Source organism: Pelophylax lessonae (genome assembly GCF_965119305.1).
Source record: "Pelophylax lessonae genome assembly, chromosome: 5".
NCBI classification, from domain to species: domain Eukaryota; kingdom Metazoa; phylum Chordata; class Amphibia; order Anura; family Ranidae; genus Pelophylax; species Pelophylax lessonae.
In genome coordinates this window covers 501,112,038-501,131,176 of record NC_138772.1, presented here as the reverse complement: position 1 = coordinate 501,131,176, position 19,139 = coordinate 501,112,038, and the positions used below count along the sequence as shown (strand labels likewise).

Below are 19,139 nucleotides of genomic sequence, written 5' to 3'. Positions count from 1 at the left end.
CAATAATACCTTTAACTATTTTTTTTTATTAAATATTTTAGGTTGCAATAAGGTTTTAGTATGGGGGGGTTGCTTTATTTTTTTAATTACCATCATTATTTCTAGTTGTATTTGGTAGCTCATGTTCTCTGCAATTGTTTAACTGTAATTTTCAGTAATTTGTTATTCCTGGATTAATTAGCTGAACCAGGAGCATTCTTGTTTTTTGTTACTGAAAAATGTTTTTTATTCTTTTGAAGTTGTAACTTGCCCCAGCATCAATTCTTTCACCTTGGAACACGGAAGGTGGCGGATTGTCAATGGATCTCACTATGAATACAAGACAAAAGTTGTCTTCAGCTGTGATCCTGGCTACTTCCGTTTGGGACCGGCTTCTATTCAGTGTCTTGCCAATGGGACTTGGAGTTGGAGAAATGAGCGACCTCACTGCCAGAGTATGTATAGAAGAATAATGAATTCACATACACAAACAAGGAACATCAAGCGCAGCCATGAGACAAATATCCACAGCTGTGCTGAGTCATTTAAAATACATTTATGTATTAAAGGCATTCAGAAGCAGCAATTGCAATAAACAACATTTTATTAGAATAATTAGAGATAAATGTATTGTGCTGACATTGTGCTGACTTTGAGTTTTCCAAATATTAAATGTAGTGTCTTCGCATTTTACAATGCTGTCTTTGAAGCAGTCAAGCTGATTTGGAATTCCATGGATAACCTTTATTGACCTTGGAAAGCACCTAGAAAGAGCTTCAGATCATTCAACTGTAACATCTAAAAAGCCAACACACAGCACATGTCTGCAGAACTGTAAAAATAGCACAGTACATCATTTATACAAACCATATTTATTTATGTATTTGTTTATTTGTTTTTAATTCATTTAAACTGTGCAACCTATCATTTCTTTTTTCTAATTCTAACTGCACAATTTTACATTGTAAAAAGCTGCTACCAGTGTGTGTTAAGAATTGATGGTTGTGTAATATGCCCTGTTATGCTAAAAGGGCAGGTTAAATGTACTGACCCCCACGATCCAGACTGGCAGTCAGGCAGTTGACATTAGTCAGAAAGGCTGGCCTCTTTGAAAGTACATGCTTGGCTTGGCTTCTGTGGGTTTTATTCTTCTTTTACATGGTTAGGTACTGAGTTGTCAGTTGTCATGGCTTTACCAAGCTTAGCAAACTATGAGCCCATGTCTACAATTGGGCCTTAGTGATCTGTGTGGAGGTGGCTTCTTTTCACTCCTATTGTGATTATATAAACCTAAGTGCCAATGGGCCCCCACACCGTAAAGCGCTGCACAAACTGTTGGCGCAATATAAATCCTGTATAATATTAAGAATAAGTCTAACTGGCCTCAATTGTAAGCTAAAGAGCAAGCTAATCAATAAATGGCCAACTATGCACGATAAGCATTGTTAACCACTTGCCGACCGCCGCACGACTATCTACGGCGGCGGTCAGCCCCTCACAGGCAAAGTGACGTAGGGCTACGTCACTAGCTTGTGAGGGTCTAGGGAGCGAGCGCGCGCCGCCGGAGGCGCGCTCCCGCTCCCGCGTGGTCACGGACCCCCCCGTGCGTGTGACCGGCGGACCCGATGTCCGCCGGCCACTCTGCGATCGGCGGGGGAGAGGGAGAAAGTCAGGCAGCTTGTGTAAACAAGCCGCCTGTCATTCTCCCCTCTGTATGAGAGATGATCATATGGATCTACTATGTAGATCCGTTGATCACTCTGCATACAGCTGAAGCCACAGCCAATCACAGTTAGAATCACGTCCCTAGGGACACATACAGCCCCTCCCTCTCAAATAAAGTTAACCCCTTCACTACCAGTGTATTTTTACAGTAACAGTGCATATATATAGCACTGATTACTGTAGAAATGTCACTGGTAACCCCAAAAGTGTCAAAAATGTCAGTCAAGGGTCCGATCTGTCCGCCGCAATGTCGCAGTACCGCAAAAAAAATCGCAGATCGCCGCCATTACCCGTTAAAAAAAAAAATGACAAAAATCTTTCCCTTAGTTAGTAAACGCAATAACTTTTGCGCAAACCAATCAAAATACGCTTTTTGTGATTTTTTTTACCAAACATAGGTAGCATAAAACAAATTGGCCAAAAATGTTAAAAAATTTTGATTTTTACATTTTTTTGGGGGGAATTTCATATAAAAAAAAGGGAAAAATATTGCTATTTTTGCAAAATTTACGCTCTTTTTTGTTTATAGCACGTGATCAAAAAATCGCACAGGTGATCAAATACCGCCAAAAGAAAGCTCTGTTTGTGGGAAAAAAAGGACGTCAAATTCGTTTAGGTACAGCGTCGCACGACCGCGCAATTGTCCGTTAAAGTCACGCAGTGCCGAATCGCAAAATACCCCCTGGTCAGGAAGGGGGTAAAATCTTCCGGGGCTTAAGTGGTTAAAGATGAAACTAATAAAAAAGAAGGAAGTGAATTTGTATATTTATCCCAACATGCCAATACTCCCAGATCCAAAGTTGGGCTGAGTTAGATCCCACTCACCACAAAATAGTCTCCTCCCCATCAATTAATACTTTACTTGAATAAGAGTAAATAGGGGTAGGGAATATGGCACTGCCAGAAAGGTATTGAATAGTGAAGCAAATGGACTCTATCCAGAGAATAGTATATAAATAAATAATCTGCTATATGCCCACAAATAAATTAGTCAAGAAAATATGCAAATAAATAATACAATGGAAAAGATATGTAAAAATACTACAACTGAAAATATATATGCATCCAATAAAACGCTAGCGTATATATAATATAAATAAATAAATATAGCAGTGATATGATCATGAAGTGCTTGGTAACATAGCCTGATAAATAAAGTGATCCAATGCCATAAAGTGCAAACAAATATAGTAGTAACTATAGTGGCTAAAGGAGGTGAAAATAAATATATAAAAAAAAAATATATATATATATATATATATATATATATATATATATATATATATATATAAAAGAAGGGGGGTAATGGTAATCAAATATATATATATATATATATATATATATGTATGTATATACCCCTGTATATACCCCTGCCTAGTGTGGGGTTAGGCACTCTGGTTAATGCAATCTATTTTATAACCACCCTGGGCACCCTCCTTTAATAAGAAGATTAATAAGAAGATTCTTGGCATTGCCACATGAAGATTGAACACGATCATCTATGGACAATAATTTAGGATATATGCACTGAGCATTGGATCACTTTCACTGTGCAACCCCTTACTTATATAGTCCACTTCACACTTTATTTCCACTATTCATCTCCACCATATCACTGCACTTATCACTCTATATCATTTACCACTGCATATATCTTATATAATATTTATATTATTTATAATTTATTTATTATTTATATTTGTGTCTCCAATTTTTGATTACCGTTGCCCCTCCTTCATATACACATATATATATATATATATATATATATATATATATATATAAGAAGGGGGGCGATGGTAATCAAAAATTGGAGACACAAATATATATATATTTATTTATTTATTTATTTTTATATATATTTATTTTCACCTCCGTTAGCCACTATAGTTGCTACTATATTTGTTTGCACTTTATGCCACTGGATCACTTTATTTATCAGGTTATGTTACCAAGCACTTTATGATCATATCACTGCTATATTTATCTATATTATATATACGCTAGCGTTTCATTGGATGCATATATATTTTCAGTTGTAGTATTTTTACATATCTTTTCTATTTTATTATTTTTTTTTTGCTTAGTCCATATTTTCTTAACTAATTTATTTGTGGGCATATAGCAAATTATTTATTTATATACTATTCTCTGGATACACTAGAGTCCATTTGCTTCACAATTCAATACCTATCTGGCAGCGCCATATTCCCTACCCCTATTTACTCTTATTCTTGATATAGCCTTTTGGCTATATTCCAGGGAGGCCGCAGCCTTTCTCCCCCTTCCCTCGATTTCCGTAGCGCGGGATCTTCTTACACAAATACTTAACTTGCCTTCACTGCCCTGCCACTCTGTGAAGCCACTGAGACTGAAGAAGTACATTCTCTAGTCAGGCCCCGATGTGACAGGACTGAGTGGATCATTTAGCAGCAGTGCTGTCACATGAGAAGAAAGGGAATATGTCACATACTCCAGATGGAGGAATACAGAGCAGCAAGAGTATGGATGAGAGGTACAGTATGTGTTGTTGGTGAATAAATACAACAAAGTAAACCTGGTGTTTTGCCATGGCAAAGAACAAGAATGAATTGGATTATGAGCTTAATGTCTATAATGGTATATTCCTCTAAAGCCATGAATGCAATGCAGTGGAACTGAAATATGAATGTGTTGAATGGATGGGTCAATGAATGAATGACTGAAAGTATTGTTCATATGTTTTGTTCTTTGTTTTAGTCCACACTAATCACTAAAAGGTTTTATTTTTCTATTTTAGTTACATCCTGTGGAGATCTCCCTATACCACCCAATGGGAAAAAAATTGGAACTCAGGCAACATTTAGCTCCACAGCAATATTTACATGTGACACCGGTTACATGTTAGTTGGGTCGGTTGTGCGAGAATGCTTATCTTCTGGACTTTGGAGTGGGACAGAGACTAGGTGCTTAGGTAATATATTATTTTCTTTTTCCACTTCTCTTTACCAGTTTTTCATGACTTATCACTTTCTTTTTATAGAGAAAGAAAATCTTTTGTTAAAAGCACAAATTTTGTAATGCTGAAATCAATGGGAATTTTAAACAGCTTGAAGAAAGTTAATGCAGCTTAGAAGGAAGTCAACTGCTGATCACATTCACCTGCCAATGAACTCTGGGTGATCTCAGAAGTCACTCAAAATGATCTCAAAGGCAGGATGAAAGCACTGGAAAACACACTTGCATTTGCCAGTCAACACAGCCCCTTAACCTCCCTGGCGATATGATTATGTCAGGAATTATATACCAAAAGCGGTACAATTTTTTTCATGGGAATTTGGCGTATGTATTATACGCCTACAATTCTTAGTAATTACTGACTTAAACCTGACCAAAACAAGAGTCTCGTAGACATCCCAGATGTGATAAATTTGAAACACAAACACATGAATTATCGAATCAATAATATAATTTTATTATATAATATATAATATATATAATAAAATGATATTATTGATTAGATTATAATTCATGCATTATATATTATATATATATATATATATATATATATATATATATATATATATATATATATATATATATGTGTGTGTGTGTATATACACGCATGAATTATAGTCGAATCAATAATATAATATTATATATATATATATATATGCACACACACACATATATATATATATATACATATGTATATACGTATATATATATATATATATATATATATATATATATATATATACATATATATATATATACATGTTAATATATATACATATATATATATATATATATATATATATATATATATATATATATATATATATATATATATATATATATATATATATATATATATATATATATATATATATATATATATATATATATATATATATATATATATATATATATATATATATATATATATATATATATATATATATATGTGTGTGAGTATATATATATATATATATATATACATACATACATATGTACACATATATACACATATATACATATATATATATATATATATATATATTAATATAAAATGTGTTATGTGTTTGTGTTTTGTGCAACGTTTTGAATTTCCCTCCCTAGTTCCTCTCCCATGCAGCATTGCTGCTGCAGGGAATGGAACTAGGAAGTCATCACACCGACGGAGGACAGACGAGCAGCGGGACTCTCGGCTGGCGGTCACAGCAATGAGAGATCATCGCTGGATCGCCAGGAGAAGGTAAGAGACACCGCTGCGCTCTCTGCACCTCCACCCCGAGCGTGACTCGGGGATACCGATCCTGGACTAAAAAATCCACCCCGAGTTACCGCCAGGGAGGTTAAGCTGACAACACATGTTATAATCTGATTATCCTTTCGATTTACCAACAATGGGTGCAGCACTAGATAGATACATATATATATATATATTTATATATATACATAGAACATCACACTACTATTTTGTCAGTAAAAATAAAAGAATGAGCAGGGGTATCTCTTATCCATTCATGTGGTGGGGGGAGGGTGCGATATCCGGGGGAGCCTCTCAATGCTAAAGGGGGCTTCCAGATTCTGATAAGCCCTCCACCTGCAGACCCTAACAACTACCTGGCCAGGGTTGTGAAGAAGAGGCCTTTGTCCTCATCAATATGGGTCACACCCCCCCCCCCCTCGGTAGGGTATTTTATCCATGTTGGCAGCATGTGGCTTTCTATTTGTCAGGAGGGGGGGCTCACATTTGTCCCACACCTTTTCTGCCAGCCAAACTGAGTGTTCATTTAGAGGTCTAGTATGAATTATGGGAGGGACCCTGTGCCATAATTTTTTATGGGGTCCCCCAATACCATTTATACCAGACTGTCATCAGGGATACTGGCCTTGTATAGATAAAGGGACTCTCTGGCTACTTTGCTTACAATTAGATTGAAGCAGATAGAAGCTGTCATTTACTGGCCATTTTAACAGGTAATATATTATTTTTTGTTTCCTTTTTCCACTTCTCTTTACCAGTTTTCCATGACTTACCAGCTCTCTCTAGAAGCTGTCATTTACTGGCCATTTAAACAGAGTTAGTTTTTTCCTTTTCAATGTCAGTTTTGCTGTAGTAGGTTGTATACATTGTACAGATGCACCACTTCCCAGACAAGTTAAGGGCTTCCTCAAGGCATGTGATTTAAAGGCATTTTGCATTTTTAATGTTGCCCTTTAAGCATTATAAAAATAGCTGCTCCCTGCCAAATTAGTTTTTTTTGTACATGTTTCCCAGGGCACTGCCCAGTCCCCCCATGCCATTTGTTTGCATATTAACCTAAAAAATAGCCACTACTGTTTTTTTGTTAACATTTGGCTCTTATTGACTTTAAGCTGGTTCAAATTTGACACCCAAACTTCAGTTAAGTTCAGCAAACCTGCCACAAATTGAAACCAGGTATCATCATCAATAATTGTAACATGTAGGCTACCTTTCCGAAATTGCATGGCAAAAGACACATTGGGAATGATTAACTAAGACTGGAGGGTGCAAAATCTGGGTTAGCTTTGCATGGTGACCTATCAGTTTCTAACTTTAGGTTGTTCAATTAACCTTTGACCAGATTTTTCACTCTCCAGTTTTGGTAAAAACAACTCCATTGGGATTCCCTTGCTCATTTCTTTACTTTGTGTTATATTTCTTCCAAATTTCTAGTGTGGGAACACAATGTTCAAGCAAGTAAAATGTCTGAAAACCTGAAGTGTAGAAATGTGTGCATGCTGGCAAATTTTGTTCCCCATGGTATTGTGTTAGAGGATATAATACATAGTGTAGTAGTGAGTCCTACACTAGACCATTACACACAGACAATTTACTGGATAATTAAAGTAGCTGATGTGGGTGATAGAATTATACAGCTCCGGCTTGCAGATATTTGGCAAACTACAACTGGTTAAGCAGGACCTGGGTCCCCATCAATCATTAAATCCAAATAATAGACTATAGGCAAATATAACGTGAAACAACAACAATTAAACAAATGATGCTCAAATAAACAATTATGCGGCCTATTTATAAAGTAGTCATATCTTATGTTTATTTGGCATTTATCTATTTGTATTTTATGGAATTCATCATTCGTTTTCAGATGATTTGTCCTGTTTTCAAAATAAATTCACTCTATTTTCCCATCAGTTTCAAAGCAGAATCACCCATTTCATTTAACAAGATTCACCTATCAGCAGTCTTATAAAACATGATAGAGAGATTCCAATAACAAACAAAACATACCAATTTAGCTATCGTTTTCATGAGGATTTGCCCTGTTGCCCATAATTTTCAGAAGAAATATATAAAATAATACAAATATTCAAAATATTTTAAAAAATAAAATGTCCTTACAAAAATATAAAATCGAAGGGATATTAATGGAAGATGTTTTTTATCTTGCTTTTTATCAAACAGCATATATTGTATATGATATAACAGGCATTCCACGTAAATTTCACAATATAAAACAAGTATTCATTCATAAAATTTGAGCTGAATATAAATGACCCACTTCCCACTTTAGCTGCAGAATAGTAATAGGTGAATTGGGATGATATGCTTTTGCACTGTCCTCATTTTTTAGTTCACTTAAGTACGAGTTCACGGTAACGTTGCAGTGAGCATTGCTAAGATGGCCTGAAGGTGGATAAGAAGGTAGAAAATGTGCCAGGGCTTAAAAAATGAATCAGCTGCTCTCTCCTTTTTTCTGCAAAAAGCGGAGAATCAAAGCCAACCGTTTAGAGTTAGCAAGATATACTATATATATAACATAGTTTCAACCAATTTTCATTAGCTGAGACATAGACATTGCTACGAATAGGTAATCTATGTAAGCATGAGCTATTTTAAATCTCTCTTGCCAGTTTAAATCATCATACTGTAAAATCTTGAACTGTTTGATTTGACTTTTGGTAAGTAATTCTCCAACAGTAATCTGAAATGACCGTACTGTACTAAGATAACTTCTATATATGTACAAGAAACCTCTTGCCTTTTGTTGTAGCTGGTCACTGTGGTACACCAGAATTAATCGTGAATGGTCAAGTCATCGGAGAGAACTATGGATATCGAGACACTGTTGTTTATCAATGCAGCCCTGGTTTTCGCTTGATTGGGTCATCAGTGCGAATTTGCCAACAGGATCACAACTGGTCAGGGCAGTTGCCTTCTTGTGTGCGTAAGTAGACTTCTCACTCATTTATGTGTAGTATATTTAAACTTCAATATGCTAAATGTTGAATAAAAAAACTCCACCATGCACTATATATTTCTAAACTGGTTACTATGGGGGAAATTTACTAAAACTGGAGCGTGAAAAACCTTGTGAAGCTCTACATAGTAACCAAGCAGCTGCCAGGTTTTATTGTCAAAGCTTAATTGAACAAGCTGAGGTTAGAAGCGGATTGGCTACCATGCACAGCTGCACCAGATTCTGAGTGCTTCAGTTTTAGTAAATCTTCCCATAGTCCCAGTTAAGTTTCAATAAAACTACACAACTATCTTATAATAAGTTCTGTTCTGTCTTCCTTCATTCATTTCTGAACAGCTGATTATTAAACACTTTGCACTGAACATAACAACTAATGTCACCTTACTGGTTTTATTTTAGGTTTAAAGTGAATACATGGTGAAATGTGCTAATTAAAATATGTGTGGCGGAGATGACAGCTGTCACTACATACCTTTATATTCCTGATTTAAAAGTGTAGCATCACCCACAACCCATCCCAAAGCAACTATGGAAATGAAACATCAAAACAAGCTTATGGTTTCTTTTTACAGAACTACTTCTCCCTTGTGTCAATTACAAAGCCTGATGACTGGTTGCTGAGGAACAGGTCTATCGATGTGCGATGAGGGTGGGGAAGTGTCTACTTTCCACAACTGGAGAGTTGAGATTGTTATATACAGTGCTGTATTTTGGCCTAGGCCAACAAGGCCCAGGCCTAGGGTGGCACATTGCAGGGGGGCAGCAAAAAAGCCGCCCCCCTCCGCCTGAGACTCTATTGGTCACTGGTTGCTAGAGCCGCCTCTCTCACCCCCCTCTCATTCACCCCCTCTCTTTCTGTCTCACCCCTCCTCTCTCTCTTCCACCCCCTCTCTCTCACCCTCTCTCTCTTTCTCTCTCATCCCCCCTCTCTCTATTATCACCCTCTCTCTCTCACTCTTTGATTCCCCTCTCTCTCTCACCCACCTCCTCTCACCCCCTCCCCACTCTCGTGAGATCTCAGGGGTTCATGCTGGGACATGTAATCCTTCAATTTTGGAGGGAGTCAAATCCATTAAAAAGGGAGTGGGGACAAATTTACATGGGGGGGGGGGGGGCGCCCAATTTTAGTCTTGCCTAGGGCAGCACAAAACCAAAATGCACCACTGGTTATATAGTTAGCCCAGTTAGAAAAGACACATCTAGTTCAGCACAGAGGCATGGACTTCACAGTGGTGTAGTGGTTAGCACTTTTGCCTAGCAGCAAAACTGTTGCTGATTCAAATCCCACCATGACACTACCTGCCTGGAGTTTGCATGTTCTCCCTGTGCCTCAGTGGGTTTCCCCTCACACTCCAAAGACATGCTGGAAGGTAATTGGATCCTGTCTAAATTGGCCCAAGTATGTGTATGTATGAATGTGAGTAAAGCTGGATATACACAATACAATTTTCTTTAGATTTTTTCATTTAGATTTACCAAAATCATATAATATGAGGTCAACCCTAAACACTTTCAATTTGTTTGCAATCAGGCAGGCCCTTGCACTACATGGTTGAAGTTAAATCTAAAGGAAATCCAACAACAAAAGTTGTATAGTGTGTATCCAGCTTTAAGGACCTTAGATTGTAAGCTCCTAGAGGGCAGCGACTGATGTGAATGTATATGTAAAGTGCTGCATAAACTAATAGTGCTATATACAGTAAGTACCTTAAAGCAGTGGTCCTCAACTCCGGTCCTCAGGGCCCACTAACAGGCCAGATTTTAAGTATTACCTTGGGGAGATGCAGACTAGAGTACTAGAGCAGCAAAATTATATCACCTGGGATGTATTTTAGTTATCTTGCAAACCTGGCCTGTTAGTGGGCCCTGAGGACCAGGGTTGAGGACCATTGCCTTAAAGGAGTTGTAAAGTCTCATGATTTTCACCTTAATGCAAGAAACGTTTGTGCTTTAGCTGCCCCCCAGTCCCCCTCCCCTATTTTCTTATCTGAACCCAATCGTTCAAGAGACCAGCGGCCCTCATTAAATAGATTGATAGCAGCAGGTACCATTGGCTCCCACTGCTGTCAATCAAATCGAGTGATACGGGAGTCGGGGGCAGGGCCAAGTCCTGCTTTCTGTGTCAATGGACGCAGCAGCAGGACTCGTGAGATGGAAAGCGGATCTGCGTGGGGGCACCCGATCAAGAGGAGGAGCCAGGCAGCCCAGAAAAGGAGGATCGGGGCTGCTCTGCAGGTAAGTATAACATGTTTGTTATTTAAACAAACCTCTACAATCACTTTAAATAAATAAATATATTACCCTATACCCACGGTTAATCCATAGGAAAGCAAACCTCCCCTAAAAGCATGGTTCAATTTGTTCCAGTGGGGGAAAATGTGTCTTCCTGATCCCCCCAAAGGAATCTGATTTTTCAACAACAATCTCTGGTGTTATTTGTTGAGGTAGGGGCTCTAGTTTGCTCAGCACTGTCATATCGGGAAAGTGAAGGTGCTGGCAGCAATGTGCATTTTAATTCATAATTTCTGTTTCTGCAACAGGTTTGCTTTAAAGCAGTAGTAAACTCTTCTTTTAAACTTGTATCTACAGGTAAGCATATAATAAAAGTTACCTATAGGTAAAGTGAATATCTCCTAAACATGCGTTTAGGAGAGATTCACATTGGCTCCAACTGATTCCCTGTTCATGCGCAGTGGTCTCTGCATTAAGGGCAAACTGAGCTGTCATGGCACCCTCTGCCATGATTGTGAAGTCATCGCATCCAGGCCATTCAAACACCTGGGGAGCACAAACCCAGATGGAAGACCCAAGATACAAACACCTGCAGCATTCACAGCTTGCTGCTGGAGAGCTTCGTTTAAAAGGCATGTCACATTAGTGTGTTGGCCTACAGGGGTCCCGGCTGGGTTTTTTTTTAACAGAGTTTACTACCACTTTAAATTCACCTCACTGCACCATTGTGAATTATTGCATTTCAATTGCATGATTATGGATATTGGACATTGCTACTACTATTGACAACCACTGATGAGATATTAGGCATAGTTTTCTGGTGGTTTACAAGTTTCACTGAGGCTAGGTTCACATATGTGCAAATTGGATGCGTTTTGAACCACATCCAATTTGCATGACATGTAACAGAACATTGCTTTCTATTGTGCCTGTTCACATATGTCCGGTGCAGCCAGGGTGTGGATTCAGTGTGAATTGAAAAAGAGTCTTGTCAGTTTTATGAGCAAACAAAATATGGTGAATGAACCACCTTCCTCTTGCGCTCAGAAAATGAGGCTTCCCCAATTGCTTTTCCGACTGGACTTTATAAATGGCGTCTTGGATGGCTTAGGTCTTGCTGCCCTAAAGGACTGGGGCAGTCCAACCATACTTCAAACAAAAGCACAAAAAACGCGCACCGACCTAGCGCATTATCCTCATTACAGGCATTATTAGTTGAAATATAAAAATGGCTACTCACAAACGTAGGTGAAAATCAATCACATCAAACTCATGCACTTGAGTATCAGAAGTAGTCCATACAGGTGTCCATAGTCTCATTAGGATGACGGCTGACGCGTTTCGAGGCATAAGCCTCTTCCTCAGAGCGGCTCTGAGGAAACGCGTCAGCCGTCATCCTAATGAGACTATGGACACCTGTATGGACTACTTCTGATACTCAAGTGCATGAGTTTGATGTGATTGATTTTCACCTACGTTTGTGAGTAGCCATTTTTATATTTCAACTAATAATGCCTGTAATGAGGATAATGCGGTAGGTCGGTGCGCCTTTTTTTGTGTTTTTGTTTGCAGTTTTATGAGCAGTATGGCCGGATAAGGTGGGAATTTAGGCCCATTGACTTCTATGGGAGCGCTTCTGAATCGCACATGTCATTCAGTTGTGAACAGGATGAAATCCTGACCTGATACTGTTCAAAAACTGACCTAATATGCAGAACAACTACTTTGTCAATTAGCTGTGAAAATGGAGCTTCAATTTGCACTGCACATAAGTAAACCCAGCCTTAACGTGATTATAAAGTCTCATTTTTTTTTTAGTTAAATATAACAAATATGTTATACTTACCTCCCCTGTGCAGTGGTTTAGCACAGAGCTGCCCGGATCCTCCTCTTTTCTGGTCTCTCTTCCAGGAACATGCGGTGAGGCCAGTGGCTGGTGAGGCACTGGCTAGTTTTAGAGCCAGACACACACAGGTCACATATTTACAAGTTACGTATTTAATTATCATCATGTAGGCGATTGCAGTTCTACTCATTTAACAAAAATATTTACAAACGCTGTCCCTTTAAGATGTTTTTCAGTCACCCTTTTTGTTGATGCTGGAATCAATATTACTAGAAACCATGGCAATAAAGATTGTAGAACAAATAAAACAGGTCTCTTTATTTTCTGAAGCCAGAAATATAACAGTAATATTCAGTAATAAACAAGTAAACAATAAAGGGTATAGGGTTATTTACCAAAAAGTAAAAAGTTAAATGCAGGAGAATTGAAAACAAATGATAAAACAGTAAAACAGTCCAACTAAAAAAAATATATATTTAATGTTTGGGGGTTCTGAGTTTTTTTCTAGCAAAAAAAAAAAAATGATGATTTTTACATGTAGGAGAGACGTGTCAGAATTGGCCTGGGTGGCAAGTGGTTAATTACCATAAGTAAATAATATACAAATAATTATTATATATTGTTTTTAAGGTAATTTACTATATTTCCAATTACTGTACTCAAGCATTTGGCTTAACGGACAAATGAATGAAGTTTGAAGTTATAACTTCAAACCAGTAATTTCACAGTAAATAGATAAATAATAAATTAATATTTTATAACATATAGCAGATGTGTACATTCTGTTTGAGCTATTGATCTCTAGAAACAACAAGATGTTTACAATAAAGGAGCAACATGGAAAAGAACCATAAAGCTCTATTTTCTTAAGCCCTGTACACACGCACAGATTGTTGGCCGACCGATCGGCCGTCTTTTGTCCAGTGTTGTTTGTTGGTTGAAATGTGCTCTAGACTTGCACTGGACTTTTGTTGGCCAACAAAAAACAACTTCAGAAGTGATGTCATGTGATGGTTGACTTTCCCTGTGTTTTTTCTTCTCTGAGCATGCCCAGTCTTGCTCATCTGATTTTTGTCTGCCGAAATCTGTACTGACTGAGGAACAATCGGCCGTTCTGTCGTTCTGTCGTGTAAATTTTATAGCATGCACACCAGATTTTTTTCGGCCGAAAAGTCGCAGTTGGTTGTCGGAAGCATCATACTAACAAGCTGAAAATCGGCCAATCGGACGTTGGCCGACAATTTACGGCCAACAATCTGTGCGTGTGTATGGGGCTTTACTTGTAGTCACAACACAAAAAGTCACTATCTCACTATGTCGCTTTGTCATTAAATAAATCATATTTTACATGACTAAAATGTAAAAAAAAAATGTAGTCCATGATAAATTAAAATGTAAATATGAAGAAAAATCCCGACACATTCAAATGAATTACTTTTAGGGAAAAAAAGAAGAAGAACCAAATGCTATACAGTAAAACCTTGGTTTGAGAGTAACTTGGTTTAAGAGCGCTTTGCAAGACAAGCAAAATTCTCAAATAAATTTTGACTTGATATACAAGCGATGTCTTGATATACAAGTAGCCTCAAGTCACAGCAGAGTATAAAAGAGAAGAGAGGCGCCTCTAAGTGTAGCAATATGGTTACATTTAATGAAGGTACAACATTTAGCAACTCACATGGTTGATGATTGGAACAGGCACATCTAAGGATGCAGGCATCAGGGGTAAAGCTGTCCACATAGACCATCCTCCTCACCGACATCTACGTCATCCCTTCCATGCTGCCCCTCGCTTTCAGATCGCTTTACTGCAGGGTGGTCTTCCCGGTCAGGATTACAGACTGGCAGCCGGCAGTGCAGAAGATAGTCTATGTGGACAGCTTTACCCCGGATGCCTGCATACTTAGATGTGCCTGTGTTATTCATTAACCATGTGAGTTGCTAATTGTTGTACCTTCATTAAATGGAACCATATTGCTACACTTAGAGGCGCCTCTCTTCTCTTTGATACTCTGTAGCTCCTGCTGGATTTTGCTTCTAATCCCCTTGTGGAAGCGGCTATTTGTGGATGGACATTTTATGGTTACACAACCTATCGCAATGCTATAATATTTTTATATGGACTATAAACTGAAGGACTTATGAATAAATTGTTGTGGAACTAATCATCTGAGTTTCCATTATTTCTTATGGGGAAATTTGCTTTGATATAAGAGTGCTTTGGATTACAAGCATGTTTCCGGAACGAATTATGCTCGCAATCCAAGGTTTTACTGTATTTTTAATGGGTGCAAGAGATGGCATAAATGTCCTTAAATATATAAAGTCACCTTATTTGCTTACATGTTAATATATTTTAAGGTAAAATATACCAATATTACTCAGCATGACTACAATCCAATGTAAATTGCATGGTAAAATGAATGCTGTATAAAGCAAATTTGCAGTTTACTGTAAGCATTGGGGACACATTTTTGTATCCTAATTTATCCATGATGTATATATCTTCACTTTTCCAGATCATAAAAAATGACAACTGCATAATAATTCAGCCACGACCTCTATATTAGGGGAATTCTTAGCTATGTTGCTCTGTAGTTGCATGTGGCGCTTGAGGAACAGCCTGCAATATCGTGTAAAAAAAAAAAAATCTAATTTTATACAACCATCCCATATCCGGTGTGTCAAAAATATAACGCTAAATTATAGATAGCACACCCCCACTATTATTACATGAGATTATATGATATAATCTGATATACAATGATATGATACAATATTATCTATTGCATTACGTTGTATAATATGATATCACATTGTAATATTGAATTATATTATAGCATATCTTATTATATTTTATGATTTCATTAGGATACCAAAGTTTAATCTGGATATAAAATCATCAGTTGTGCAGATAATCAGTTTTTCATTTTATTTGGACTTCTCCTGAGATATTCTGCTACTACGCTACAACAGCTGTCTCATGAAAGTATTCATGAGGACAGATTCTAAGAAGGCCATTCACCCAATAAATCTGCACTGACACTGATCACTGTCAGCCAAAAAAACTGCTCAGCACTATTTGTTTTTTTATTCCAGTATACAAAAATATACATGTACAAGAAGGAATTAAAAAAATAAAATCATGCAAATAAAGAAGTGGGATTAGAATGTCTGCCAACATATATTTTATTTGAATTTTATCAATAACGAATAAAACAAAATGTAATTATGTAATAAATTGTGCTCACACATACAATTAAAAATGTTCATAATATGTTTTCCTTAATCATAATAATTAACTGTAATAATGATAGTTAGTGTGGATATATCATTATTTGCAAACGAAAATACATTCACAACTTTTTCTGGGCAAGAAGTGTTGACATTTTTTTTACACTGTTTCTAGTGTTGAGCTGCTGGTTCAGTTCAAAACCAAGTTCACACAGAGTTTGTCTTGTTTAGAGGTTCAGCTTGTAGCTGAACTAACCTCCTGTGCCAGCAGAAATGAACCATTTAGCAGTGGTTTTACTACAGCAGCTAAATGGGGCAGCTTCCATTCAGGTGGTGATTAGGAAGCTGGGGGTACAGGTGTGCTTACAACCATGACTCATTCCTGCCCAGCCCATTCAGCTGAAGGGGCAACATTGTGCAAAAAGAAATAAGTTGGTGTAAACCTCTCTCAATATTCGTACCATACTCAGGTCTGATACTGATTTTAAGGGGGATCCCATACAAAAAAATAAGAAAAAAAAGTGTAAGGTGGCCTTAAAAATCCACACTATATCCTAATTTGAGTATACAGCTTGGCTGGCTCCTGAACCATACAAGGTCACATCAACGTGGAGAGCACCTTGTCCCCATATTTATAAGGACAAGGACTTCTTCTTGGCCCAGTTGCTGTGGGGAACTGTCAGCATGGGGGTTTGGAATCTGGAAGCCCCTTTATAAAAAGGGGTCCCCAGATACTACCCCCCATGTTAATGAGTAGGGGGTACATAGTAATCCTACTCATTAACAATAAGAAGTAAATAGCAAATAAACACACTGAATTGTTTTTACCTTTAATCCTTTAATTTAAAAAAAATCCCAACAAACAGAAAAAGTTCAATGATGTATCCAGGAAGAACAACACCCCTCTGCTGGAAAGCTGATATCTGGGGGCGCCTTTTTTGGTAAAGGGGGCTTGCAGATTTCAATAACCCCCCTACCTGCAGGCCCCTACAACCACTGGGCTAGGCTTGTAGGGAATAGGCCCTTATTCTCACCAGCATCGGGACAAGTTTCTTTGCTAGGGAGTTCCCCTCTGACAAGGTGCTTCCACTGTTGAGCTAAAATGGCTTGGTATGGTTTAGAAGGGGGGGGGGGCACATGCTTGGCCCCCTTTCTAGGCCAGCCAAGCTGCATGGCATGATATGGGTCTGATATGGATTTTGGGGGATCCAACATGCTTTTTTTTCTTGTACTTTGTCTGGGGTTGTTAATTATATCTGTATTATAGGGTTTTCTGTGTGATGGCTTCTTGGGTCTCCTCTGATTACCTGCAGACAGTCACTAAGGGACACCAAGGGACAGACACTACGGGACATCCATCCTTACTCCCAGTTACTCGTTACCCAATAAACAGTCCAGGGGTTTTGTTTATTTTATTTATTGTGGAACATGGATGGGGGAAGAGTATAGTGGGATACTCAAACTTGAACTATTCACAGTAGATAAGGAAAACTCTCACTTGGCCTCACCAGGTTATTTGTGGAAGCAGTCTCCCTGCTTTGACCATATTGCCACATGTATGGAAGAATTAAGTCCTCTTGCTCTTTATAGCAGTAGACTTGATGCAACTACATTATCCTCAGGATGGACACTGTCTAGCATCCCCTTGACTGACACCCGTGCACTAACTCTTCCAGCAGAAGGGATAGCCCTCTCAGAACAGGCCCTGCGACACAGATCTGTACTCACTGTAGGCAGAATCAGACCCTTTCTAGTGTCTCCCTTCCAGTCATCTCTGCAAGACATCTGGGTTCTCTGACTCTCAGGCCCTCAAGTCGACCATCTGAGGCTGCATGGCAGCTTCCATAGAGGACGGGCAGCTTCCCCTCCCACCCCCTCCCTCTTGGACCCCACTGTCCAGCTTAAAGACCTTGAGCACAAGTGCCCTTGACATTTACACAGTAACCCAACATGCAGCGAGGCACCTGCCTCTGCCAATCACCAGGACTGTAGTAAATGCCCATGCCCTCACTTGCCACGTTTCCTCCCACTAACAGGTCCTGCTCTCTGATAGGCAGAGAGCAATATATATTTACCTAGCAATCTCTGTGGTAAGCATAAAGATCCAAAAACTATACTCTCTCTCTAGCACCTACCTAGGAGGGTGCTACATGTTTTTAAGACATGAACCCAAATATTAACATAGAAAAAAAGCTCTTATTATCACCACTTATTGTTTGCTTTTTGCCTAATTTTTCATAGATGTTATGTAGTTTTACAAATGCATCTTTGATTAGCTCCATTTTTACAATGACATTTACAGTATATTAGTATACTGTTTGATATTTACCCCATGATCACCTAAATACCAGTCTTATGACAGTGAGGGCTGAACATTTTAATCGTTAATTGTCAGTTCCTTCTAAATACATGCTCTAAATCCCTTGTAATGAGATTCAATCACTCAACGGTTCCATTCATTTTCATGTTAAACTAAAGAGAGGAAAGGGTATTAGACCATGGGGAACAACATGTTACTCTATCGATAATCTTTAAACAAGAATGAATCTCTGTCAAACAAGACTTTCCAAATCTGCTGGATAGGAATAAGAATAGAGCAAGGAAAATAATTGCTCTAGGGTCAGTGCTAACAGCAGCAAAGGTGAATGTAGTGTTTTTCAACATCCAATTATAGAAAACCACACAGTAACTGCTATGCTGAACAGCCAGGAAATAGGTAATAGCTATCTGCAACTGTGACATATTACACATTTTAAAAAGAGACCGTGCTTCTTGGAAGCGAAGCTTTAAATAGAACATTGAATTGTGGAAAACAATGTAGCTATAAGACAGCAGGGATTTTTTTTTCTTTCTTTTCCCAATATTTTGTAAAGTTGAGGTCCAGGAAAAAT

The 19,139-nt window shown here is 38.0% G+C and overlaps 1 protein-coding gene across 1 annotated transcript in view; it reads left to right on the top strand.

Annotated features, from left to right (window-relative positions):
* The window catches only part of CSMD3 (CUB and Sushi multiple domains 3), a 1,619,578-nt gene that overhangs the window by 1,414,995 nt on the left and 185,444 nt on the right, over positions 1 to 19,139 (top strand). The window contains exons 52-54 of the mRNA XM_082258441.1: positions 240 to 434; positions 4,484 to 4,657; positions 8,730 to 8,903. Coding sequence (XP_082114567.1) covers positions 240 to 434; positions 4,484 to 4,657; positions 8,730 to 8,903 — 543 coding nt within the window. The remainder of the gene's footprint in view (positions 1 to 239; positions 435 to 4,483; positions 4,658 to 8,729; positions 8,904 to 19,139) is intronic.